The sequence below is a fragment of the Mesoplodon mirus genome, assembly GCF_964341445.2.
Source record: "Mesoplodon mirus genome assembly, chromosome: 20".
Lineage (NCBI taxonomy): Eukaryota > Metazoa > Chordata > Mammalia > Artiodactyla > Ziphiidae > Mesoplodon > Mesoplodon mirus.
Genome location: NC_138996.1, coordinates 34,445,051 through 34,472,641, shown reverse-complemented (window position 1 = coordinate 34,472,641; position 27,591 = coordinate 34,445,051). Strand labels below are relative to the sequence as shown.

The window sequence follows — 27,591 nt, the reverse complement described above, 5'->3', positions numbered from 1 at the left end:
GATGCTCAAAGAACGAAAGGAAAGCAGGCAGATGATGCTTCACCCAATCAAGAGTTTTGATAAAGAGACAGAAATTATAAAATGGAGTCAAATAGGAATTCTGGAGTTGAAAATTGCTATGGGTTTTCACCTCTATGTTTTATGTTATATAAAATACTAACAGAGGGTTGCAACATCAGATTTGAGCAGGCAAAATAAATAACCAGTGAATATGAAGGAAAAAATCCGTTGAAATGATCAAGTAGTGTTTTATAAATGAGTCCAAGATGGTCCTTGTATATTGGGCCTGTCGTTTATGTCTTCACAAGAGACCAGGCCCATTAGCTCAAAAGCCCACCAGTGCCAAATTTAAATTTTTATATACTGAATTGTTTTAAACATAGCTCACATTAGATTTTTAACCATTTAGAGCCTGCCTGCTGTGCATCCCCTGTGAAAATGCACCCGACATTTGCTGACCATAGATAAGGTAAACCATGGACTATACAAGTCTCTAAGCTGCTGCTGGCCTTTTATAGTTCTCTGACCAAGAGACTCCCCATCTTTGGGCTGAGAGACTTCATCTGGACAATGAAACCACCACCCCTTTCCAAACTCCTTCTCCCCCAGGTGTTCCCTTGTTATCTTCCCTTTCCTGGTGGTGGTCCCACACTCTAGCTTCTGGAAGGAGTTATCCTTGACAGGGAAGCTGCACCTTTGTGCCACCCAATACCTCTCATTTTGTGATGCTACTCCTCTGCGGTCATGACTTTATGTGATCAGTCCGGAAATCCCTTGATCTCACTGAAAATGCCCAGCACACTCACATGCATAGGTCAGTGTAGAGAGATTCCAGTGGGACATGAACTCCTCTGAGAAGGGAGTGTGCACCTCATTCCTGGGGGCCCCAGCACCTACACAGGCCCTGCCCCCAGCAGCACCAGGCCCTTCCCTCCTGGAGACACAGGCAGAGGAGGTGATTTCTGACTAAGCCACCAAATAAGTCTCAAATCCATTTGTGGCCCAGGATCACAGCTAAAGTCAACTATAGCTTTAGGGTAAATTATGTATGTCCTAAGCAGATTAAATGTAGTCGTAATACAAATCTATTATATTTTTAGGTGATAGGTAATATTTCAATATAAGAATGAGGTAAGGAAGAATGGTGTTTCCAGATCTCAATATATAAAAAATATTCTCTATTTGCAAACACAGAGTGCCTACTACCTGCAGTAACAACTTGGTGTATACAGTTATCAACTCAGTAGTACTCATTACAACTCTAAGATAGAGGCACTAAGCTTGCTTCTACCTTAGAATGGAGGAAACTGAACCACAGAAAGGTTCAGTAACAAGGTCTCATGGGCTGTGACAGTGGAAATAACCCATGGGGTCTGTCTTCCAGATCTGAACTTCTCACTAGTTTGTTCCACTTAACCCTTGTTCACACTTCCACGTGTCCCTGCCTGATCACAGCCAATACCCCTCCAGCCAGAGCACCAAGATGTTGAATTTTGGTTGCTCATCATCCTCGCACACGACTGTTTCCACCCTAGCTGAACAGTAGAATCACTTTTTTAAAAAAAAATGATGATGTGTAAGTTTCACCCCGAGATGTGCTTATTTAATCAGCCTGTCAAGCTATGATTTGGGGATTTTGCTAGTTTGGAAAGAGCACAAATTGGCCAAGTTATCTCTTGAGAACACTTCCCTTGAGGTTTAGGTTCAGTATGGAAGTTTGTTGAAGGTCAACACACTTCCAAGCCCTAGGTGCAAAGCAGGAGAGACCTGCTTTGAGAGAACTTTCATTTTGCTTGGGGAAAAGAACATTAAGTTAATAAGACAGGTTTGTGTGGTGTCTGACAGGTTAGGGGATATATTTCTGGGGTCTTCTTTTCAGGGCTGCTGTGTGCGTGTGTGTTGGCGGGGAGGGCACAATAGTGGCTCCGTTGGTGAAGCAAGTAGGTGTGTAACTCAGGACTCACCTGAATAAGATGTGGGATGGCGTCGTACGATGAGCTCCTGCCCCCAGCTAGTTCAACTCAGGGGCTTCGGGGAAAAATCCCAGGAGTGTTCTTGGCCTCGAACAGCAGAGCTGCCCGTCTCTCTGACCCCGTGGAGCTGCCCAGGGGCAGAGACAGGCTGGGGACTACCCCGTGGTTTACACTAGACATCCATGCTACTGTCCACCTGGTAGGCCAGGGTCATGGCACATTGAGAAACCAGCCAGTGGGGTGAAGGCTCCTGTTGTGTCACCACCAGCTGATGTTGGTGGGAAGCTGGAATGAGTGGAGGTGAGCTGTGTGGAAGGGGCTGTGGAGAAAGGGAAGACAGAGAATCGGGCCGAGTCTCCCCAACACGCCATGGAGTGCAGACCCAGATCTGTGTGTTTGCAGCTGCTTGGAGAAAACTACAACTTCACCAACAGACTACACTTTTCAGCAACCGACTTTATTGTTTAAATATTTACAAACAATCCATTGGAAAAAGTTTTCTTACAAAATTCTGCATTCAGTATTCCCAGATCACTTTACTGTTTGCACTTCTATGTCAGGTTTTTCCCCATAGTCCTCTCAAAGTTCTGAATTATTTGCTGACTTGTATGTTAAGGCCTCTTTTAAAGGGTTTTTCACCCCCTCAACTTAGCTTTCCTGAACGTGAAGTCTAGAGGATGTGTTCGCCACACTGACTGGAGGACCGCTGTCTCCTCAGTGTGAGAACCGTGACGTTGATGATGAGATGTCACTGCAGTGTCGTCCTTCTTTCATGACACTGAGCATGTTTTGTACAGTCTGAATCCACACAGGTGCCACAAGCGTGGCTCTACGAATAAAGGATTTCTCATGATTTTACACTGAATCACTTCTCCTGGATGAAGGACTTGGTATTCCTTAGGAGCCTTCATCTTCTTACTTCCTGTTGTAGTGGTTATTCATTCCTTCACCGAGTTTTCTCGTGCACATCAAGACTGTGCTTGGCTGAATGTTTGCTGACAGTGATTAGACCTAGGGGCTTTCCCAAATGGAGTTTGCTCATGTTGTTTAACCATGAATTATAAATGAAAGCATTTTCGCATTGATGGCAGACCTGGATCCTCCCTGATGCAAGTCCCCTAGTGTGTTTAAAGTTTAGAGCTGTTGTTATTATTGACAGTATGCGTTCTCTCATGTCATCTATGGTCAGACCACTGACTGAAGGTTTTGCCACATAAATATCACACATATGGACTCTCTCCCCTATAAGTTTGCATATGTCAAGTTGAATAAGGATAACCGAAGGATCTTCCCCGTTGATTACGGCGTTTTCTTCGATGTGAGTCCTCTGGTGTGTTTAAATGTTAAAGCTATGGTTGAAGTCTTGTCCACGTTTGTTACATTTATAATACCATGTCATCTGAGGTCAGAATACTTACTGAAGGCATTCATAATTTTCTCTCCATTGTGGGTTCCCTCATGTCGTCTAAGGGCAGAACACTGGCTGAAGGATTTTCCACAAAGATGACACTCATACGGTTTCTCTCCAGTGTGAGTTCTCTCATGTCGTCTAAGAGCAGAACACTTACTGAACGCTTTCCCACAGAGCTGACATTCATACGGCTGCTCTCCAGTGTGCGTCCTCTCATGCTGTCTGAGGTTAGAGGACTGACTAAAGGCTTTCCCACAGAGATGACATTCATATGGTTTCTCTCCGGTGTGAGTTAGATTGTGTTTTCTAAGGTCAGAGCTCTGAATAAAGGCATTCCCACAGATATGGCATTCATACGGTTTCTCTCCAGTGTGAGTCATCTCATGTCTTCTAAGGCTAGAGCAATTACTGAAGGCTTTCCCGCATAGATGGCACTCACACGATTTACCTCTAGTGTGGATCTGCTTATGTTGATTAAGGTATGATTGGTCACTAAGGGATTTTTTACACTGTTTGTTGATATAGGGTGTCTTTTCCATGTGAGTTAACAAATGTTGACTCAGTGTGGAGCTATGAGTGAAATCTTCTCCCAAATCATTACATTCGAAGGGATCCTCTGGAGTGTGAGATACCTGCTTTTGGGAAGGAGATAAAAGGCTATTAATGGTTTGTCCACATACATACATTCTTTTCTCTACATGTGAATCTAAAACAAAGCATTCAGTGAGAGTCTCCATTTAAAATCCTTCCGATATGACCTGCATACGCCTGATGTGTTACTCCCTACATACACAAAGGCTTTCTCTTTATAGCCTCCCAGCTGCAGAGGTTATAGGTTAATTTTGAAGACTGCAATATGTTTCAAAGACTAGGCATATGAGCAATGTTTATGCAGTTGACCCTTTTTTTTAAGATCTGAGGTTATGGTTTTGAGCTCAGGTTAATTTCTGCACTAAATTCAAACCACCCATAACGTTTTGCTCAGACATAGCTTAATCCCAACTTAATGTAAATCAGGCTATTGTGCTCAATTACTAACATTCCATTGCCAGGTCTTTAATTTGGATGACCAGGGTTAACACTCAGGAAACTTACCAGTGGGATGATTGTAGATGTGTCTTTCCTGCTGATATGCTGTGTGGCTAACATTTCTTTAAGGGCACTTTCCCTGCCTAAAATAATTGAAAAAAAAATTAGAATGCCATTAGGGGAATGAAAATGTTGAAAAGCTCCAAGACCTTTATGAGTATGTTTCAAAAATTGGTACTTCAATAGGGAATACTCTAGGAAACAGAAACACATTATAGGGCATTGACAATTAGTAAAGATTTTCAGGACTGAAATATGAAAATATTAAAATGGAGATGAGATGTTGGGTAGAGAGAGGGAAAACCTTCAAAAGGGAGGATGAGAACAAGAGTTATTATGTGAAAGTTTAACTTTCCCTAAAGCCAAAAAACGATAATGGCAGGAGTACACATGAATGTGACAGAAATATGTAAGGAATAATAACATCTAAAGAATTTTGCCCCAATGTCGTTCACCTATGTTTTAGAAAACCTCACTCACTTAACAAAATCTTCAGTTGATGTTTCTAAGTACATACTCACTCACTGACTAGGCATCTCCTCATACTGAAGCACAGGCTGCTGCTGCATACCTAGACTGTGGCTTTGGAAAAATCCTCTTCCTTCAATCCACAGCTCTTCACCTTGGTCCAGCTGGAAAATCACATCTGATTTGCAATGCTGATACCCTGTTCATGGAAAAAAGGTGGATTTTGAGTTCTCTGCTAATAAAAGGGCATTATCATCAATTTCAGGACACGCTACTGAGGAAGAACAAGGAGACCACTGAAGTTCAGCCCAGGCAACACCACCATGAGCAGAGGAAACACTGAAGTATAGATCATGTGACCAAAATAGTGAAGACCTCTGGATGCGGATGTCCATGGCCAAGTTCGAAGACAGAACACAGAATCCTCAGTCTTTTAAAAAATGGAGAAGTTAAATGTCTCCACAGTCGGTTGAATATTATTTTCAAACAGACGCCAGTAAACATAAGTTCCACAAGAATAATCAAGGTTTTGCTATTTTCTCTAGTCTGCTGTCAAGCCTCAGCATAGTGACTAGAGCAGAATATTTAGAAAATATTTACTCAATTTATTTATGCATTCAGAAACATTCATTGAGTTCCTGGGTCTGTTCTGAGTGTTAGAGATTGAGTAGCAAGGAAGACATTAAATTGTGGTCAAGACTACACTTTAGTTGGGTGACAAACTAGATGTAAGTAATATATTAAACAACTTTCTCTCATGTAGTTATAAGGTCTATGAAAGAATCAGGACAGGGAGTGGAGTGAGTATGCAGAAGCTGTTCTAGATACTTATTGACTGAATCAATGAATACCTACCTACCTACCTACCTACCTGCATACACACATAAATGTTCACAGACTCACCCACGGAGACCAGATGACTGATGTTCTCTAGCATCACATCTCTGAACAGCTTTCTCTGGGATGTGTCCAGCAGGGCCCACTCTTCCTGGGTGAAGCTGATCGCTACATCTTCAAACGTCACTGATTCCTAAACATGGATATTGTGGTTCAGACAGAGCAGCCCCTACTAATGTCCAGAGCAGGAGGGTTGACGTGGCAGCACTGAGGAAAGGGGCGGAGAAGCTGGGTGTACAGAAAGATCAAACTGAGTTTGGGGTTCCCATCAGTTCATTCTCAGTGCTGAGCTGGCATCTGCTTTTCAATATATCACAGAGATATACACAGTCTGAATTAATAAAACTTTATTATAAAGGAATATCACATGAAGTGTGGTGTAATAAAAAAAAAAACATGGAAATTTCCCCAAAAAACTGGTAATTGTGAGTTCAGACGTGATTAAAAGCTGCATTTGAAAATTCATAAAACTCTTCCTGATTAATTTCAAATAACTTATTGAAACATCCAAGGCAAACGATAACTATGATTTGCCACTTTTAAACCATAACTGTAGTTGTATCATTCCCCTAAATGAACTTCAGACTCATCTATTAAATGGTTTAATAACCTGTTATGAGTATTGAAAGATCCAATGAACTAATGAAGTTCTCCCAACCTAAGCAGACATGTATTAAATACAAGCCTTAGTCTATTACTTATTAAAATGTCCAAGAACCTTGAAACCATCTCCAGCATTATTCAGAAATGAACAAGTTTCATACAGGACTTGGTATCAACAGGCGTGGTCTTGCTGAACTCTACAGAACTTGGGTGTTCATAAGAAGGTACAAGGTCAGATGGTCCAGCAGCACAAGCCTGGGGGACTCTGGGGTGGCTGTCCTGAAGGACAGACCCAGCCTGACCCATCCCTCTGGTGGGAGGACCCCCACTCTCAATTTTTTCTGGGACCTCAAACACCAGTCCTCACTGTCACCTTTCTTTAGCTTGTCTCTCTGCTAAAGGATAACAGAAGCCTCTTGACTGGTTTTGGTCTATCTAGTTCTTCAAAACTTTCCACAGGGTCTTAAATTTTACTCTATTCCTCCTCAATATGGAGCCACAATTAAGGAAATAATACTCCCTATACATTAATTCCAGTTACCAAAAATGAAAAAAAGGGTTAATTTTCTTTTTAAGAAGTTCCTAAATGAGCAAATATATTCTATCAAAACTTTAAAATTGGAAAAAAATAAATGAATGATTCCTCATGCCTCCTTTGGCCTCAGCTTCTCTCATGCTCCCTTCACAGCTCACAGCCCGCACCCAGGACCTGTGAAGACAGGACTGACTGAACCCACCTGATGAGACCTCGGCCTCCCTATTGGACTGTAATGTTCTCCTCCTCCCTCCTCTCTATTCACCACAACCTTAGACCACGATAGCCACTAACATGATTAACGAGTGAATTATTCCCCAATGAGACCATGGACAGATTAGAGAAAGAAAACTTCTCTCACCTCTTCTGTAAATACACAAGCTTAGCGGAGGCTGGAATAAAAGAGTGTGATGTTAGGAAGGATACTAGTTATTAAGGAGTTCCTGACCCGTGACAACCATCCCAGAGTCCTGGGGAAATTTCACTGGAGCTCAGATCCCTGAATGTTTCTTGACTGCGCTTAGAACATGTATGCAAGTAAGAGAAACCTGCCCGTCTGCTGTCAGCAGCAGCGTGTGCAACTCCAGCAGAAAGAGGCACTGCTTACTCACCAATGGCTGCATTGTCAGTAACTCAGCTGCGAGCAGTCTTTCTCTGGGTTTTCACTCACAGACAGTCCAAGCACTAAGCAGGCAGAGCTGAGGATCGAGAAGAAGCCGTGAGACTCCAGTCCTGTGCACACCTTCACGAAGCCCCAAACCTTCACCTGGGTGTGACGCCCAGTCTAACCAACAAACATGCAGTGCACACTCTACTGGAAACACACAGAGGTCTCTGCTCCTCTCCCAGGCTCGAAAGTAAGAAGACTTTCACTGTGATTGTTAATTTAAAACGTAGAAATACAAATAGCTTACAGACAAGAACATGGAAAGTATTGAGCTTCATATGTTAATTAGCCTGTGGTACCCAGAGTTATTCAGTTCTCTCCCTGACTCCAAACCAGTGACCCCTGACCCACGCTGCAGGTAGATTTTGGTTCCCACCTGCAGGTAAACACTGGGAATTCTCAGATTTCATTATTCTGACGTACACACTGGCAGGCGTTCCCCCGCATTCATGGCAGTGCTCCCTTAACTCTGTGGATCTGACCCCCACAGACCTGGAAGTCAATCAACTAAAAGTCTCTTTTATGAGGGAGGTAACTTAAGGACTTATTCCACTTGGAGGAACCGTGGCACCCACCCTTCCGGTCTAGTCCTTAACATCCGCTGCTCCAGAAGGTATCAGGGGTACATGAGTCATAGTGTTATGGTCGTGGACTGTCTGAGCCCTCTGTGTCAAGGATGGCTGGGGTAAGTCCATCTGATTATCTTAGTAAAGGGGTAGCTGGAATCCTTGAAATCCTGTTCTGCACTAATCTTCATTAGCTGCAATATCCCTGCATTTCACTATACACAAACACACGTATGTGTACATGCATATATATATATGCACACAAATGTGTGCGAGAGACACACAGAGAAAGCAACTATAAAGTGTAAATTCTCCCCTAAAATACCAATAACTCAATATATTTCATGGGAAAATGATGATAATGCATCATAAACAAAAGTAGGATTAACTCACCCATTTGTACCTGAGGTCCAGAAAAAGAAAAAAAAAAAAGTTTGCATCAAACATGACTTAGTGCTTTTGGATATTTACGTAGATTCACTCATTTAGGCCTTAAAATAAACCTGGCGATTTTAGTTTGTTTACCAATATAACAAATGACATACACAGAAGAGGTCCAAACATTTAATCATATAACGAAGTCACAGCTAGAAATGACGCATCTATAATTTTAAGTTTGTTCTGTCTCCTATGCTCGTATTCCTTATGCAATACACATCACATCCAGGTTTTACCTGGAATATCACCTCTGACATGAATCAGGGGCCCCAACCTGTACCTACAACCCCTCTGCCTTCTTTTTCTTTTTTTTTTGCGGTACGTGGGCCTCTCACTGTTGTGGCCTCTCCCGTTGCGAAGCACAGGCCCCGGACGCACAGGCTCAGCGGCCATGGCCCACAGGCCCAGCCGCTCCACCGCACGTGGGATCCTCCCGGACCGGGGCACGAACCCGCGTCCCCTGCATCGGCAGGCGGACTCTCAACCACTGCGCCACCAGGGAAGCCCCCCTCTGCCTTCTGATACCCCAGACTCAGGTCCTCTGCCACATGGGGACCCCCAATGTACTTTTTTCACTTCTCATCAAGCTACATCTCTCTACATTTTTCCTGCTCAGTTTAATCCACACTTACTCATTTCAACAGGCACTTACCAAGACCAGAACGTTTTCTATGTCCCTTGGACTATTAACCTGATTTCTCCATCAAAATCCCAATAGCAGGTGACTCCTTGTACCTGCCTTTTCCATGACTGCATCTGACACACACGACGACGAAGTTGACCCCTGTCTAAACACAGAATCACTACTCCTAGTTGTTTTCAAGTATTTCTGGCAACTCTACTATGTTTTGCAAAGTAAAACAGAAATACTTCAAATATTTGCTCCATAAATATTTCAGATTGTCATCATGCCTTCTGAATCTACGCTCTTCACATTTCAAAAGATGAAGTTATTTCCTACTACACACATTGTATTGGTTTGCTAAGGTGGCTGTAACAAAGTATCGCAGACTGGGCGGCTTAAACAAATTGGTTTTCTCACAGTTCTGGAGGCTCTAAGTCCGAAATCAAAGTGAAGCCAGGGCTGGTCTCTTCCAGAGGCTGCCCGTCTTAGCTTCTGGATGGCTGTCTTCTCCCTGTGTCTTCCCGCTGGACATGTCTGTGCCATAATCTCTGCTTCTTGCAAAGACACCAGCCAAAGTGGATTAGGGCCCACCCTAAGAACCTCATTTTAACTTAATCACCGCTTTTAAGGCCTAATCTCCAAATACCATCACACTCTGAGGTCTGAGGATGGCTTCCATATTTGACTTTTGGGGGCACACAATTCAGTTCGTAACAGACGGATTACATGATGTGACAAAGTAACTCGGTTCACCATCATGATAGCTACAGATATTCCTACAGATATCTCATCAGTCATGTAAATTGAAAGACACACCCTGATTAATTTGGATTCCAAGTCAATGTAGATCTAATCAAGGCATACCTTTTTTAATCAAATATTTTCTAATTAGGTAAATCACACATATGGAATTAAGGAAAACAGATGATATCCTTTCATTCTTCTTCTAAAAATGCTTTATTTTTTTAGAGTTGTTTTAGGTTCAAAGCAAACTGAGCAGGAAGTACAGACAACAAAGTCTATGGATAACTCTTACGGAAGATCTCAGAAGCCCTCTACCCAAACCTGTCATCAGTATTGATCACATACTGGGAGTATTCTTATAATCTTGCCATTTATTCATTTGCCATTATTATTATTACTTTTTCTTTTTTTCTGGCCGCGGCATGTGCGGCTTGTGGGATCTCAGTTCCCCGACCAGGGACCGAACTTGGGCCCTCGGCAGTGAGAGTGCAGAGTCCTAACCACTGGACCGCCAGGGAATTCCCTCATTTGCCATTATTATTGTCACTTTTCCTTTCATGAAACCAACCTGGAAAGGATTCATGTAACTTAACAAAAACTACGTAGCATATAATTGGTTGAACTATGCTTCACGCTCACGTGTATCTGGCTCAAAAGTCTGTTCCCTGACCACAGTTTAATGTGAGTTGTGTCCTCTCATGGTTTAAAATGCCTCTGAAAACTTGGAACCCCAGAGGGATAACCATTCGGCAGGGAGGGGACAGACAGAAAGGACGCAGGGTGTGCAGGTGAGGACGGTGAGGAGTAGGCCTGAGTTACACTGGGGCATCGCTTCCACCACCTGGCAGGTGAGTGTGGCCTGGAATTGAAAGTGACCACACAGCAGAGCGGCACCTCCTGCAGAAGAGCCCTGGCATCCCTTCCTCCCCTGGCCTGAGGCGTGGACTTCCAGGAGCTGCAGGACTTGGAATCTGGCATTCTGAGGCAAACAGAGAGGATGTTAGAAGCAGAGAGGAAGGCTTCAGTGCTGGGAGGAATATTTTAGCTCCAGTTATAGCAGGGAATCCACCCTTTCTAGTTGAGACAATACTTTGGTTGTTGAGCCCACTCTCGTACTGAGCTTCTGAAGATGCTGGGCTACCGCCTGCAGGAATCCACCTGATGAGAAGGAGGCCACCAGTTTTAGGCTGTGGAGTCAATCAACTTCAGAGACAGCCAACATGAGCCCCTAGTCAGGCACTAGGGGAACGTCCACCAACTCCAGGAAACACAGAGCCTGCAGCCTGGGCAGGTTCATCATCTGCCTGCCTTGGAAGGTAAGAAGAGGGTCCAGGACAAGGTTGTGTTAGAAAAGCAGTGGAGACAAGTCACTTTCCTTGAAGATCTGTGACTCTGAAATTTCACAGTTGTATAGTTCCACACTTGTGAGGACTGGGGAAGTCTGGTGATTGGGAATTTCCTCAAGTATAGAACATGCTACTAGAGTTCAGTGTGGTGAGGGCACCTCTTCCCAGCTTCCTTAATTAAAGCTGGAATGACTTCAGAAGGTTTTATGCTTCAGATCATGTACAGCCCCACACTCAGTGACTGGAACCCTGTTCTCACATGTCTCTGGAAGAGATGCCTGACAACCGGGGCCTCTCCCTGCAACACCCAAGCATTCCGATGATCAAAGGACAAAAATCAACTGCCTTCAACCTGAATCACGGAGTGGAATGACAGATATTCAGGGCCCCTGGACAATATCAAAGCTCACTGAGCCGTCATATATACCTGCTCCAAGGAGCCCAGCATGGGTTTTGTGTAAGAACTGCCATGCCCGGTTTACAGCAGAGACCCTCAAGCATTTTCCCAAATAGAGGCCATACGTACCTTGTAAGGTGTCAGGTACACATCTCCATACTGCAGAATGTTCAACTAGCATCTTCCAAAGCTTACAAACTCTGCAGAGAGAGAAAACTGACATTGATCTCGGAAACTGACGTGAGTCCATGGTTTCCCCTCCGAGCCCCTGCTGTCCTCCTCCGCAGCCACAAGGCCAGAAGGTGGTTGGAAGCCCTGCTCCAGTTGTGCCCTAAGCTCTTCTCCCAGTGTTTCCATTTTAGTGCACTTGGACTGGGTTCTATGTTCTACACCCCTCAAACACCTGCCTCTACCCCAAGCTTTGAGGTACCTGATCTTAGAATAGTGAGGACGCCCCTCCCCCAGACATTGGTCCATACCTGGAAATTTGAATCTTCTCTGTAACACACAGGAAGGAGAATGACTTCAGCATCACAGAGACAAGTAGTGCCAGGGTGGTTCTCGAGCTTTGCTCTCTGCCCGTTGTATGCATGCACTCTGATGAGGAAGTGGAATCTTCTAGGGTGAGTTGAGGGGACTGAGGAACTGGAGGGTTATTTAAATGTCTGTGGGTGGGTGGGTGGCGTGATAGCTGGATTCTGGGCACTGTTTCTTCTTATTTTCCTCTGTGAGTCACCCAGCAGGGAGGAGAGTACTTTCAATCAGATCTGAAAGAAAAACCCCAGATTAATGCAAGGATCTGATAATTGGGGAAAGGTAGTCAATATCTAGGACAGTTCACAATCTCCAGAAGATACTCCATAAATATGGTTTACCTACTGAGTTATCAAGAGCATATGGGAGAATCCAAGGACAAGGAAGGAAAATCTAGGAAGACTAATAAGGCATTGTCCATGGGATTATGTTAGGTTTTGACTTCAGGGCAGATTTAAATTGAAACATAAAATAATTTTTTTTACCTTGAGGATTTTTCTTCTAAGGACATCCAGGGACATCCAGGGAACCACTATGCACATGAAACAGAACAGCCCTGTGAGTGGGAAGGAATGTACCTAGGTATCACTGTGTTTTGCCCACACTTCAAAACAGAAGGCATCAAAGAAGGTCATGAGTGGATGAGAACTGTAAATAAAAGCAGTCCCTCAGGAGCTGATCTTTCTTAGATTGTGGAAAACCTCAACCAGGTCCCACAAACTTTCCAAATGTCCTGTGTTAAAGTCATTTCTTTGAGCCAGGAGGAGCTCCTGCTATTCTCTCCAAACTATTACCATGAACTGATGTGGCTTAAGGAGAACTCAACTCAATGAAAATAACTTGGAAAAAATAACCAAAGCAGTAACTATTAAAAGACTAAAGCATAAGAAAGGTTGGGGTAAAATAAAATTGAATATTAATATTCAAGGAACCCTATGCCTTGGAGCAAAACATTATTTAAAAATTATCCAGGGGCTTCCCTGGTGGTGCAGTGGTTAAGAATCCACCTGCCAGGGCTTCCCTGGTGGCACAGTGGTTGGGAGTCCGCCTGCCGACGCAGGGGACATGGGTTCGTGCCCCGGTCTGGGAAGATCCCACATGCCGCGGAGCGGCTGGGCCCGTGAGCCATGGCCGCTGAGGCTGTGCGTCCGGAGCCTGTGCTCCACAACAGGAGGGGCCACAACAGTGAGAGGCCCGTGTACCGCAAAAAAAAAAAAAAGAATCCACCTGCCAATGCAGGGGACATGGGTTCGAGCCCTGGTCTGGGAAGATCCCACATGCCGCGGGGCAACTAAGCCCGTGCACCACAATTACTGAGCCTGCGCTCTAGAGCCCACGAGCCACAACTACTGAGCCTGCGAGCCAGAACTGCTGAAGCCCGCATGCTTAGAGCCCGTGCTCCGCAACAAGAGAAGCCACTGCGATGAGAAGCCCGCACACCACAACTACTGAGCCTGCGCTCTAGAGCCCACAAGCCACAACTACTGAGCCCGCGAGCCGCAACTACGGAAGCCCGCGTGCCTAGAGCCTGTGCTCCGCAACAAGAGAAGCCACTGCAATGAGAAGCCCGCGCACCGCATCGAAGAGAAGCCCCTGCTCGCCGCAACTAGAGAAAGCCTGCAGGCAGCAACAAAGACCCAACGCAGCCAAAAATAAATAAATAAATAAATTTTAAAAAACTATCCAATAATTTTAGTAATGGACAGACTACAAACTATTAAAAACCTTAACAGAACTTCAAAGTGTAATTACAAAAATGAAAGTAAGAGATTATAAGACAACAGAAGAAAGAAAAATGACTTGACAGAGCTCCAAAACTTCCAAAGTAAAATAAATTAAGATTTATTAATAATTTAAGAGAAAAGACCACAGTGGGAGATAAGAGAAAGGAAAATGAAAATGCTAAAAAGTCATTAATTTACATGGATGACAGGCTTTAAAATCAGTAAAGGAAAAAAGAATTAAGTAAGTAAGGATTAAGTAAAAACTACTGAAAGGATTAGAGAGAAACTGAAAGATGTGAAAGACATGTCAACCTATAAAATCCATGTTAATGGTAAAGATAACAAAGGAAATGATATGACAAAAATATGTTATGATTTAATTCAATAAAGAAGTATTAAAACATACAAAAAAAAGGAATACATAGAACAATACAGTACATTAGAGACAGAATGCAGAATGATGGTGGACAGGAGACAGGGAAGGAGGGAACAGGAAGCTATTTATTGTTTAATGGATTTAGTTTCAGTTTTGCAAAATGAAAAGAGTTCTAGATATGGATGGTGGTGATCGTTTGGACAACAGTATGAATAAACGTTAATACCACCTAACACCACTGAACTGTACACGTAAAATGGTTAAGATGGTAAATGCTATGTGTATTTTATCACAATAAAAAAAAAACTGAAAAAAAAATTAGGCTGGAATGCTCTCTGAGCGTTCTGCCAGAGACAGAATTTATTCCTTAAATTTCTCTATTGTTCCAATACAGGAATGAACCTCAAATTAATCAACCATTTGCTTACTGCTTGATTTTAAGTTGGTTTCTCCTACCCCTTACATTGATGTCAACATGAATGAATACTTGGCATTCTTAATTAATAATGAGCTTATTACTTTGAGGGAGATTGGCAGAAGATGCATTCTAGTTGTGGGCTCATGTGTATTTTAAGAGTGAACAGATATTGCCTGGTTGCTAACCCCCAAATGTAGCACACTTTTGTTCTATCTGCAACGTATGAGAATCCAGTTTTCTTTCATCATATGAAGTAGGATTTTTCACTTTGTTAATGTTACCAGTCAGAGAAGATTAAGCAAGGCACGTTTACATTATTGTATCGTTTCAATACTTTGCCCTCCCACTGTCAATATAGAGAGCTATTCCCCTGTGTCCATATCTATATGTCTGTGCACCTTCGTATGTTTACAGAGGTACATCCATTTCCTTGAGCACTTCTGGGCGATGAGTGTTCGTATGCTATGCCTGTTTCGGAGGAGTTTTTACAGCAAGTTAATATGAATTTCCTGCTTTCTGTAGTTACACCAAATTTCATGGCATTTTTAAGAAGGTGGCTCTGGCTCAACTTTATCTTCTTGTCCACAGAGTGCCACACGTCACTGCATATTCCCTTAAACCATCCTTCTATCATGGAGGATCTCACGGAGTTCTTCATAAAGTCTACTCCAGGTAGAACGGGATCTAGCTCTGGCTCTGAACTGATTTTTTTGAGTGTCTACAGTTTATAAGTACTCATATGATTAAAAATCTTTCCCATCCTCTGATTTGTTCATAATTATTGCCCCCTTTTTCATCTGGTGTTTTATTCCCGGGCTTCCTGCCAGCCACAGGAAGGGAGATGACACCTTCCAGCAGCCCCAGGCAGAGATACTGGAACAAAGGTGGACAGATACTGAAGGACCCAGGAAGAGCAGATGGCAGACAGGCAGCCAGAACTCAGGGCTGAGAGCGCTGGGGCTTAATGTTCCTTGTAGGGGAGCAGGGATCCCTGCCTTCCAGGGAGACCCCCCCTCCTGCCAGACGTCCAGGGGATGGGATGGGGCGGCAGGGAGGCCCTGGACCTGGGCTCCTCTCTTCCTGGAAAGTCTCGCCTGCAGATGATCTCCTAGGAGCCCTTGCTTTCACCTATGCCCCACTTCCGGTGTTTCTTTTTCTCTTTTGCTGCTTGTCCTTCACCTTCAGAGAATGCGTTTCAAGGAGCAGACCTAGGACTCTGATTCGAACCACCCCAGTCCTACTGGGTATCCGATCACTCATTCACTGAGGTCTGTAGTCTATTCTCCCATCTCCTTCAGTTTCTTCTTCTTATTGCTCTTGTCATAAAGACCGTTATCATTATTGATGTTAATCACCGTGATTGTACTTATGACAACAAGTATGATCTATCACTCTTGTTAAAAGACACTGAATCAGCTTTCTCTACCCACGCAGGGTATCGAGTTTACTGAAGCAGACTACAGAGGCTTCCACAAAATACAAACACACGGATGCTTTCAAGTCATTCCCGGCGCCCTTTCCAGAAACGAGTGTCCACACATTTCCCAAGTTTGTTTCAGGAGGCCTGGAGTGGCCACTTTGACAGGAGAGACTAGACGAGAACATTCTGGCCTGCCTGAGCCTCTAGAAAACATTCTAAGTCATCTTGGGGACCAGCAACCATGTGAGCCTGCCTGCAAGGCCTGGGGAGGGAGTCCACGGCTGGCCAGGCTCAATGAAACATTTCCTAAGACCCCTCAGAGGCCCTGGAATAGGTACACGAGAACAAGCGTGGAAAGCTAAAGAGGAGGTCCTTGCTGCCTGGAGGCTGTGCAGTATTTTCTAAGTGTGCCCAGAACCAGGCAACTGCTCATGCTGCTCTACAGTCCTGCAAGCACAGGAGGGCAGGGAGGGACCACCCAGTTGCCCACCAACAGTCCCAGGCTCAGAAGCAAGATCCCAGAGTAATGATACGCACCTCTAGGCTGTAGGGTGGAGCAGTGGCAGAAGGTACAGCAAGACGGGGCTGAGCAAGTGCTCTGGTGCTATTGTTCAGAGTAGATGGAGCTTCGGAGGGCTGGTGGGCAGGGCATGGTCCCTGAGTCTGGCCTTCTTCCCGGGAGGCCAGATTCCCTGGAAGACACATACACACATACTTTAATGAACGTCTGTGTATATGTGTGTACATCCAAAATGTAGAGACTTTTTATCCCCATTTATTCCAACGTAGAGACTTCAGTACATCCAGTGCACGCATCAAATGTGACTTTGTAATTAGCCACAGAGAAAATTTTAGCTAAATGTAAAAGAGAATATATCAAATAGGCCACATATGCTTACCACAGTAAAATGAAAAGGAAAATAAACAATAATCAGGTAGTACAAACAAAACTAACAATCTGAAAGACGACAGTTTAAACAACAATCGAATGACCACTGCCAATTCGAGTGAGTCATCATCACCATGAAGAATGAACGTATCAACTCCATAGAATAGGGCCGCAGTTGTTACCTGGAAAAAGTGTTTAACTTTAAATACACTTAATAGAAGCAGAGAGGGCTTGTTCAACTTTATAAACCAAGAGAAAGTAAAAGGAAACAAGAGTGAGTTGACATTTCAAATTGTTACAAATTAAGAAGATAAAGTTAAAAGAAACAAAAGCTTAAATAAAAGATTAAAGGGCTTCCCTGGTGGCGCAGTGGTTGAGAGTCCGCCTGCCGATGCAGGGGACACGGGTTCGTGCCCCGGTCCGGGAGGATCCCACATGCCGCGGAGCGGCTGGGCCCGTGAGCCATGGCCGCTGAGCCTGCGCGTCCGGAGCCTGTGCTCCGCAACGGGAGAGGCCACAACAGTGAGAGGCCCGCGTACCGCAAAAAAATAAAAATAAATAAATAAAATAAAAGATTAAAGATGAAAACGGAGAAACAGATTATTTGACAGAAATCAATGAAAGTTTTGACGGTCAAATCAAGGAATTAATAAAGACACGTGGAAAGCTTCTTTCTCAGCCAAGATCAGCCTTGAGATCCTCCCTCGGTGCGGAGGGTGTGCCTCTCACACCCGCTCCCTACGCCTCAGCCACACACAGGAAGGGACTCACTAAGTGGCAAAGACCGTCCCCTGCTGCCAGTGAAACCACAGGGACTCAGAAGCGTTCAACAGGAGACGGCAGATGGGTCTTTCTGCCCATTTCTTCAGAACACCCTCCCATCCTACGGAAGCCCACATACTCCGGGGCAGCAGTGAGTGTGAGAGCCCCCGCGGTCTCCTCCGTGCCTGCTGAGCACAGGGTCACCTCCGGGGAGGTCGGGAAGACGTTTCCCTTCCTCTTGGTCCCAAGCCTCTCAGTCTCCCTCCCATTCCCGGCTCCCTGACCTTCGACAGCATTCTTGCTCTTTCTTCCGGCTCCCTTCAGCATCAAGTGCCCTCTTCTCCCTCCTCACTGGAGAGAGGCTTTTGATCTTCGCTTAGTTTGTGAGTCCGGGCCCTCCCTTGTCGAGTGGCCTCATGACTCCCTGCTGGGTTGGAGCAGGCAAGGGAGTCAGCAGAAACGGCCAGCGGAGAGGAACCAGCACTGTCCTCACAGGAATGACACGGCCTGGATGGGACAGTGCAGGGTTTGATCTTCTCACCCCTGCCTGCCCCTAAAAATCACATTTCCTATTCCTGAGCAAGAGCCACTTCCTTTCACGATTTTAATCACAATAACTCAAGTATGTAACTCCTATTTTCCAGAACTTCATATTAAAACCATCAAAAAATGACACTGGGCTTTCCTGGTGGCGCAGTGGTTAAGAATCCACCTGCCAATGCAGGGGACACGGGTTGCAGCCCTGGTCCAGGAAGATCCCACATGCCACGGAGCAACTAAGCTCGTGCGCCACAACTACTGAGCCTGTGTGCCACAACTACTGAAGCCCGCACACTCTAGGGCCCACGTGCCGCAACTACTGAGCCCATGTGCCACAACTACTGAAGCCCGTGTGCCTAGAGCCCGTGCTCTGCAACGAGAAACCACCGCAATGAGAAGCCTGCGCACGGCAATGAAGAGCAGCCCCTGCTCGCCGCAACTAGAGAAAGCCCACGTGCAGCAATGAAGACCCAACACAGCCAAAAATAAAATATAAAAAGAAATTTATCATCTTAAGAAGACCTAACTGGTAGCACTGGAAAACACGAAAGGAGGTCAGCAATGGAAAGAGCTCAGCAATTTATTCATCATGAACAGAGGGGCTCTCTTCCAACTACTTCTGGGGACAATCCAGCTCACCCTTGATCACTTTCAGAGACACGACAAAGGGAATATATACTTGGCTGGAAGCTTCAGCTCACAGCCCGCTAAGTTAAAAGCTCATATAAGGGGATAAAGATGTTGAATATCAGACTAAGTAGTTAATCTAGGTTTTGCCTGTTGACATAGAAAATTACCGATATCCTTAGTAAGAACACACTGAAATAGTGTAAAATTACTTGCTAAGCACTGAAGAATATTTTCAACATGTGATGAAGATTGGAAAACCACTGAGACCTCATCATCGGAATCTGACACAATACCTGTAAACGGGACTGTTAAGCTGGAAATTAGAAAACAAAACGAATGAATCCGGGATCTACCTTCCTCTTGCCCCCGCTGCTGCTGGTGCTCGTAACTCCCTCCTCCTCTCCGCCCTCTTCCATCTCTCTGCTGATCCTCTTTTCGTCTATTTTCATTTATTCCCCTGCGGCCCAGGTCATCCTCCTTCACTGTTAGCGGGTCTTTTCAAGCCCGTGGGACCCACTCCCCCAACCTCGATTCACCCCTGCTTTTGCGATCTCACTCTGTCTCCCTGGTTCTCCCTTGATCTCGCGCCTTCCTCGTCATCCCCCTGCCGCACCTCTGCAGTCGCAGGAATTGAATGCAGCAGCCCCTGAACGGCAAGAGCACGCTTTCCAGGGCGGCCCCGGGAATGTAAACACACCCTGCAGGCACGGCCGGTGGGATGGGATTCGAGACCGCGGGGCGTCACGGGGCGGGGGCGGGTGAACGCCCCCAGCACTGGGCTCAGGAGCCTCTCTGAAGAGGTGACTGTGACGGGAACGCCTGGAGAGCAGCAGGGCTGGGCCCCAGAATGAAGCCAGGATGGGGACGCAGACTCAGGAGAGGACAGGGGGCTGCAGAACGCAGGGCCGGGAGGAGGCGGGACGGCCCGACGCCGCCCTCGAAGGCCGGAGAATACACACCGAGAGGGACCTGACAAGGCGCGGGGTGGGGAGCGGAGACGGTGAAAAGAACCGGGGCAGAAAGGTCGGGCGAGGACCAGCCGCGCAGCGATTTTACCGGAACAGATTCAGGTCCGGCCCCGGCAGCAGAGCCCCCCCCGGCTAGGCGGGGGCTCCCCGCGGGCGGGGACGGTAGCGGTCGAGGGGCCCGGGACTCCGGGTGTGGAGGACGCGGTGCTGAGGGCATCCACGAGCGAGTTTGAACGAGAAATACTGAAACACACGCCAGGTAACAGGCCTTCGAGCCAGAAGGGCTGCTTCCGGGTCGGCCGGAATTGCGAGATCGGGGGGCGGGGCCAGGGAGGAGGGGCTTGCGTGGGGCCGTGACCTGCGCCCTCCGCCCCGACCCCAAGGAGTTTCCGGTCGGTGGGTACCGCCGCGCACGGAAGCTGAGTCTCCGCGTGGGCGGGAGGGTGTCCCGCGTCTGGCGCGGGGCGCTGAGCACACCTTCCTTCAAGTTAGGTGTTGACGGTGCTTTAAGGTAAAAGCTTAGAGTTGGGCGGCCACTTGTGCTGAATGCGGAGACCTTTCCTTCTCAAAAAATAGAAAATGATTTAAGTCAAAAATCCCTTTTGGGAGCGTGTCCTGTGAGTCCTGTGATAGCTTTGAGACATGTGAATGACATCCTATACATTGCATAAGTCCTTATTGTCTGAATATATTGTAATTTCAGAGTTTTCTTTATTACCACAGTTACCTGAAAGTATTTTTTATTTATTGTTTTGAAAGTATTTTTAATTTGAAAAATGAGATTTTTATTTTAAATATTTTATTTATTTATTGTTATTTTTGGCTGCGTTGGGGCTTAGTTGCAGCATGCGGGACCATTCATTGCAGCGTGGGCTCTTTAGTTGAGGCACGCGAGCTCAGTAGTTGTGGCATCCCCTGCACTGGAAGGCAGAGTGTTTACTGCTGGACCACCAGGGAAGTCCCGAAACTAAGCCTGGGTTCATATCACCTTCCCCTTTTCCTTGATGCTGTGCACTCATCACACCTTCGGATAAGAATTCTGATCGACTCTGAAACAAAGTCCCTGGTGACTTATTCTCACTCCCTTTGACTGGAGTTGAGAGAAGATGTCAGGTAGAGCTCTACTGAAGATTCACTCCTGCTAGCAGCAGATGACATCAGAGTCTCCCTGATAACAAATATCAAACCAGTGTCTTTCTTCTCCACCACCCTGGTCTAACGCCTTCAGTACAGTTCGGTGGCTCCAAGGCACCTCAGATCAATAGCTGAATCTCAAGCTTCTCAACTTCCTGTTCATGTCTAGCTTTTATGATTTTCTCCTAAATTCCAGTCTCCTTCCTCACCTAGGATCTTCTGCATTAACATCCACCTGGCTTTCCCAGCTTGTGTAAGCTCCACTTCTCTTCACACGGATTTGCTAATAGTTGTGCTTTGCTGTCTCAGCCTGTCCTACTTCCTGAGATTCTCATTACTGAATCAGGGAAGAATCAACATTTTCAGCCATGGAATCAGGTAGGATATGGGATTCTGTTGTATTTCTCACCCGACTTACTCTTTGGAATGCCAGGGATTACCTCTAGATTCCCATTTGCTACAGACCTAGAACACCCATTCTCCCACCCATCACCCTAGTAACCCTCTCTGGTTACGTTTATACACAGGGCTTACGTGCGGTTGGTACCCACTGGCACTGGAAAAATCATTGCTTAAGGCAGCATCTGCTCTTCTCCAGGCAGTATATGGTCTGATTGTTCAATGCTTGTGCAACACAGTTTGTTGAAGGTTTTGTTTGCTACCTCTGCTTACGAGTATTGCCGGGCATTATTCTACGTGGTTGAGAGTCACGGAACTAAAACTTGTCCTGACTTGGAAGTCTAGCTTACTACTTATTATTTGTATCCCCTGGGCAAAATTATTTAACATCTAATCTATATCTCTGCTTCATTTTCTGTAAAATGGTGGTTATAATAGTACCTTCCTTAAAGGGATGTTTTGGAGATCAAATGACATAATCCACATAAAATTGTTAATAGACTGCCTGGTACACCGTAAGCACTGAATGGACTAGTGGCAACCTTACTCTTCCTCACTCTGTAATTCTGTCTGAACACTTGTAAATTTTGTTTAGAATTACCCAGGAATATTTCTTTCAGTTCTGTTTATAATATGCTTTTTTTTTTCCCTGTATGAGGTGAGTTCACAGAAAAAAAGATCAGTGGGCTATTCATTGTGAACAGCTCTTCTGCAGTGGTGATGAGTTTTCACCGAAATGCCCTGACTCCTTTATTTGATCCTTTTTAGACCAGTGGTATACGATTGGGACACACCTTGCTGGATGTAGGAGCAGAGGCTATGAGAGATAGGCGAGCGTGCTCTCAGGGCAGTGTTAATTGGCTGGTACCAGCTTGGTCCTGTGACCTTGGTTTAGTTAGTACCATGAGCTAATGAGAACAGCCACGAGGTCCAAAGCTCCATGACCAAAATTACAGTCCAGTAACAGAGAGATTTCTCTGTGAAATGGAAAATCCAGATATGGCGCTGGGAACAAGAGGAAGAGAAGAAGGTAGAGTTAGTGGGCTGCGATCTCAGGCAATTCTGTTTTCACCACTATCTACATGGCTTCCTGAAGTCAGAGATATCTCCATGAAGTCAGAGATACCTAACAGGGCCAGAGTTCCTAAAAGTAAAAAGGGATTTAACCTACCTGCTGGAAGTGGCTGGGAATACTCGAGTCCTGCCTGGAACCCTAAATTCAAAACAAAGCATATTTTGGATATGAATATCATGCGGGAAATAGCACTGTGTAAAAGTTTTCCCAACTCACAGAGGTTGAATCTTTTTTCTATTTTTGAAGGCCAGGACTCCTGGTATCCAAGAATAAGTTTGTTTGTCTGTTTTTTTTTTATAGGAATCATAGGGCTTCCCTGGTGGCGCAGTGGTTAAGAATCCACGTGCCAATGCAGGGGACACAGGTTCGAGCCCTGGTCCAGGAAGATCCCACATGCCACGGAGCAACTAAGCCCGTGTGCCACAACTACTGAGCCTGCGCTCTAGAGCGTGCGAGCTACAACTACTGAGCCCACATGCCACAACTACTGAAGCCCACGTGCCTAGAGCCTGTGCTTCGCAACACGGGAAGCCACCGCAATTGGAAGCCTGTGCACCACACAGAGTATCCCCCGCTCACTGCAGCTAGAGAAAGCCCTCGCGCAGCAACGAAGACCCAATGCAGCCAAAAAAATTAATTAATTAATTAATTTAAAAAACATAAAAACAAATAAAGGAATCATAGTTTGCTCGTAGAAAATGTTACTGCAGGTTCAAGAATTCTCGTGAGACGTGCAGAGGGGAGCTGACTGTTCCTCTCGTTTTAGGGTGGTACGCAGAAGACTCATCAGGCTTTATGATCTGTACCATCACGACCCCATCTACTCTCATTTACCTGATGGAAATTGAGCCAAAATGAAGAAAAAGGCAAAGACAAAATAAAACATCTTCCTGCTTGGTGCCATCTCTGAGGGAAGACTCTTCAAACAGAGGTTTGGGATTCCTTTGAGAGGACGAGAGGCTCCCTTATATTTGAAAGTAATGGGATATGCTCTTGGTCGGTGAAGTGGATCCATAAAGAAAGCACATTTATATGCTCCATTTCCCAGGATCAAGGACTGATGTGATGCATCATAACCCTTGGCCTCTATAGAGCCTTGAACTTGGCGGGGGGGATTCTGACCGGGGTGGTGGAAAGGACACCAGGCCAACTCTGCCCTAGTCCAGGGAGAAAGCAAACGACGCCTCACCACTCCCAGCTCAGCTTGCGTATCTATCAAACAAGGACCAACTCAGAGTTACTGAGAGAGAGCACAGTCACTCCGCCAGCCTCTCAGGGTTGCTCTGAGGAGCTGGTGTGATGATGACACAAAGTGTTTTGAACACATGGAATGCTTTGAAGGAGGCCTGGTGCCCTGTAAGAACTCAATAAATATAGTGTCACTTCCCTGGCTTTCATGTGTACTGTCCCTAAAATTCCCAAGGAGAAAGGGAGGGGTAGCGATCGTTTTGCCAAGTTACCTCTGAATCCCTGAGCCCGTAACAACATCACCTAGAAGACCAAAGCCATAATTATCACACCCTTTTAATTCATGAAGAGCATGGGTATTAGAAGTTATACCCGTATCGCTGCACCCCGAAGGTCCCATCCTGTTGCCTATGCACATGCAAGGCTCTGTTCTTCATTTTTGTTTTTTGTTTTTTTTAAGATGTTGGGGGTAGGAGTTTATTAGTTTATTTTTATTTATTTATGCTGTGTTGAGTCTTCGTTTCTGTGTGAGGGCTTTCTCTAGTTGTGGCAAGTGGGGGCCACTCTTCATCACGGTGCACGGACCTCTCACTATCGCAACCTCTCTTGTTGCGGAGCACAGGCTCCAGATGCGCAGGCTCAGTAGTTGTGGCTCATGGGCCCAGTTACTCTGCGGCATGTGGGATCCTCCCAGACCAGGGATCGAACCCGCGTCCCCTGCATTGGCAGGCAGACTCTCAACCACTGCACCACCAGGGAAGCACCTGTTCTTCATTCTTGAAATGAAAAAATAGGACAATTTTAAAACTAGTAGACTCTAATAATTAGACTCTAAAGTCAGACAGATTGATTTAGCCAGTATATGACTTCCATCAGTTTGCTTAATTTTCTGAGCCTCAGCTTCTTCATCCTTAAAATGAGGAAGTAATAATGGTACCTACTTCATAGGATATTTGAGAGGATTAACTGAAATAATGTATGGAAAGTGCTTAGCAGAGTGTCTGGCTATTGTTACTAGGACTGATTCACATCTCTCTCTCTCTCTAGCGTTTCTGTAAACTCTTTTCCAAGTCCACTAATTCATAATGAAGCTTTCCCGGCCCATAAAACACAACATCGCTGATACGTGTATGTGTTTTCAACAGTTAAGCTTCAGGAACACAAGCTAATATGTATGTGCTGGGGGATAGAGCTGAGCCTAATGCCTTTCAACTTCGGGGCATTTTTAATAACCTGTAACCAGGCCGGCTTTGTGGACAGGTGACCAGGGTGGTCACACAGCTCTTCCTGCCACCTTGGGGTTTAAAGCTCTGCACTCACTGTATTGAAATTTTCAATCCTTTTACCTTTGACTATGTGTTTTATAAACGAAGCCTGACACTCCCTGGGAGGGTTTCTGGTCCCTGGCCCTGCCCCATGAGCCCTGGGCCCCAACCTGGCCTCCTCCTTTCTATTCCCTCCCAGCGACCGCTGCCACCGTGCACTCTTAGCTTGGACTGGTACCCAGAGAGGGTTGGGGCTATGGTCCTGAGCCCTGAGCGTCTCAGGACAGGACACCGACCAACCCGCCCCAGGGCTGCCAGTGCTGTGGTGAAGGCGGGCAGCGTGACAGGAGCGAGCCTCTCCCCAGCTGCCATTCAGTGCCGACTGCATCCAGCACAGACGTTTCAGTGTCTCAGGAGTCGCCCAGTTGTCATGGTGGGGATAGCAGGCCCGTGAGAAGGAGAGATGCCTGGCTTGACCCTCTCTGGGGCAAGGCACACCTGCCCAGCAGCGGGTGGCAGGACTCGGGGGCAACCCAGCAGCCGGTGGGCCACAAGCATATATGCAGAGCGGCAGGGTGGGGGGGCACCGGGGAGGGTCTGCAAGGTGTCCCTGAGTGTCCCTGTGTCCAAGGGAGTACGACATTAAACAGCAGATAAAAAATACTATGACAGAGACCTGGGAGGAAAGGAAAAAGCTTCATATTTTGGTGGCTTTAATGGCAACATTTCCCTGCTTTTTGAACGTGGAATCCTGTGTTTTCATCCTGCAATAGGCCCAGCAAGTGATGTAGCTGGTCCTGACCTGGAGTGAACTTCCAGTCTCAGAAAAATAAAATGACGCTTGAAACCACCTCTAATTATAGGGCTGTCCTCGTCGTGGGAACCGTGAGGTCTCCCTGTACCAGTGGTCCAAAGATGGCCCCGGTGTGCTGGTCCCTGTGTCGTTTACTTCTGTAGCACAGATCCCGCGGCTCCAAACTCAAATTCTTCCACATCCAATTGCTCCAAATGTAGCACAAATAGGCATTTACTCAGCCAGGAAGAGCCCCCCCCCCTGCTTTGCACACCCTGCAAAATCACACCCACCACCTGCTAACCACGGACCAGGCACACCCTGTAGCCATGACCCCAAAGTGCTGCCGCCTTTCGTGCCCTCCAACCCAGAGACTCCCCACCCTGCTGCCAAGTGACACCATCTAGACACAGGAGCCCCCTCTGATGCCCCTCTCCTCAGAGTCCCCTTGCCCTTTGGGCTGGTGGCCTCAGGCCACGCCCTCTGGAAGGCCTCCTCCTGTAACCCTGTCCACGTGCCCCCCAGTATGGCCTGTGGTGTTACTACCTCTCACGGTCCTGCTTTTTCCTTGATCAGCCCCCAAATCCTGGAACTCAGCATAGTCCTGCGCTTAGAATTCACCCAGTAAAATACATTTGTCCTCTTCCCAGTGAGGTGTGAACAGGAGGACTGCTCTTTTAGCAGTTTACACACAGCACTTCCCTCAGGAGAGCTAGCTGGCTCTTTGTGAGAGCTCAGACAAGCTTCTTTAGGCTATGGTCTGAATGTCTGTGTCCCCCCCAAATTCTTACATTGAAATCCTAACCCTTAAGGTGATAATGTTTGGGCGTGGGGTCTTTGGGGCAAGATTAGGTCATGAGGGTGGTGCCCTCATGAGTGGGATTAGTGCCTTTATAAAGGAGACCCCCAGAGAGATTCCCTTCCCCTTCTGCCATGTGGGGACACAGTGAAAAGTCAGCCATCTGCCACCCGGAAGAGGGTCCTCACCCTGATCTTGCACAGCCTCCAGAACTGTGAGAAATGAATGCTTCTTGTTTATAAGCCACCGAGTCTGTGGTATTTTGTTACAGCAGCCTGAACAGACTGAGACACTATACATCCTGAATTTAGGTGAGAAACCACATGAATCCTTGACAAGAAGTGGAGTTTCCATCACCTTATCAACATTCACTTGTTTCAGAGGATCCAACGGTCAGTCTCTCATGTTTGCAACCTTCACTTGCAGATGAATCAGACTCACTTTGTAAGAAGCAAAAATAAATGAGATGAGATAAACAAGATAAATGAAACCGTGTATAACTGAAAATATTTGGAAGTTTGTCTTTTCTTGGGGGCTTCAATCTATTTAGGTGAGGTTGGAAGGGAATAGAGAAAATGCATGTTTTCAGTCTATCATTCCTAACTGGATCACTCATCATATAGAATCAATATGCATAAAAAGATACCTAACAAAGATATCATGGTGACTGAGGCTAAAGTTAGATAGGATATTCCCCGATCGTTTTTTAAAATAAAATTTTTAGTTTGGAATAATTTTAGATGCACTGAAAAGTTGCAAAGATAGTACAGAGAGTGCCCATCTACCCTCCCCCCAGTGCCCCAGCCTTAGCATCCGTGTTAATAGTTATTCATGTTAATAACCATGGTTCATTTGTCAAAACCGAGAAGGTCACAGTAGTACATGACTACAGCATTCCAGTTTGTCTGGTGTTTTCTC

The 27,591-nt window shown here is 45.8% G+C and overlaps 1 protein-coding gene and 1 long non-coding RNA gene across 8 annotated transcripts; one reads left to right on the top strand and one right to left on the bottom strand.

Moving 5' to 3' along the window:
- Window positions 1–2,427: 2,427 nt before the first annotated feature.
- On the bottom strand, window positions 2,428–20,202 carry LOC309795794 (uncharacterized protein). Of its 6 annotated transcripts, XM_082608560.1 has the most exons (10): window positions 20,109–20,202; window positions 16,769–16,923; window positions 12,779–12,849; window positions 12,239–12,526; window positions 11,889–11,959; window positions 7,588–7,674; window positions 5,845–5,971; window positions 5,045–5,140; window positions 4,480–4,556; window positions 2,428–4,019 (listed from the first exon to the last, which is right to left on the bottom strand). In XM_082608560.1, the coding sequence occupies exons 6-10, from the start codon at window positions 7,597–7,599 to the stop codon at window positions 3,369–3,371; spliced, it is 963 nt and encodes a 320-aa protein (XP_082464686.1). In that variant the 5' UTR covers window positions 7,600–7,674; window positions 11,889–11,959; window positions 12,239–12,526; window positions 12,779–12,849; window positions 16,769–16,923; window positions 20,109–20,202; the 3' UTR covers window positions 2,428–3,368. The 6 variants fall into 6 exon arrangements, with proteins under 6 accessions (XP_082464686.1, XP_082464689.1, XP_082464684.1 ...); XM_082608563.1 differs by lacking the exon at window positions 12,779–12,849 and having other exon boundaries at window positions 5,845–6,066; XM_082608558.1 differs by lacking the exon at window positions 12,779–12,849.
- Window positions 20,203–20,428: 226 nt separating this feature from the next.
- Window positions 20,429–25,179, top strand: LOC309795796. Of its 2 annotated transcripts, none has more exons than XR_014292362.1 (3): window positions 20,429–20,531; window positions 21,368–21,532; window positions 23,395–25,179. It is a non-coding gene; the product is annotated as an uncharacterized lncRNA (long non-coding RNA). The 2 variants fall into 2 exon arrangements; XR_014292363.1 differs by having other exon boundaries at window positions 22,929–25,177.
- Window positions 25,180–27,591: the final 2,412 nt, after the last annotated feature.

What these genes read in the sequence shown, in the direction of transcription:
- LOC309795794 (XM_082608560.1), bottom strand. An exon ending in CAGTCATCTGGTCTCCGTGG is followed by an intron (nt 5,141 to 5,844) that starts GTGAGTCTGTGA and finishes TTCCATGAACAG; the next exon opens with GGTATCAGCATTGCAAATCA. An exon ending in TTTCCAAAGCCACAGTCTAG is followed by an intron (nt 4,557 to 5,044) that starts GTATGCAGCAGC and finishes CAATTATTTTAG; the next exon opens with GCAGGGAAAGTGCCCTTAAA.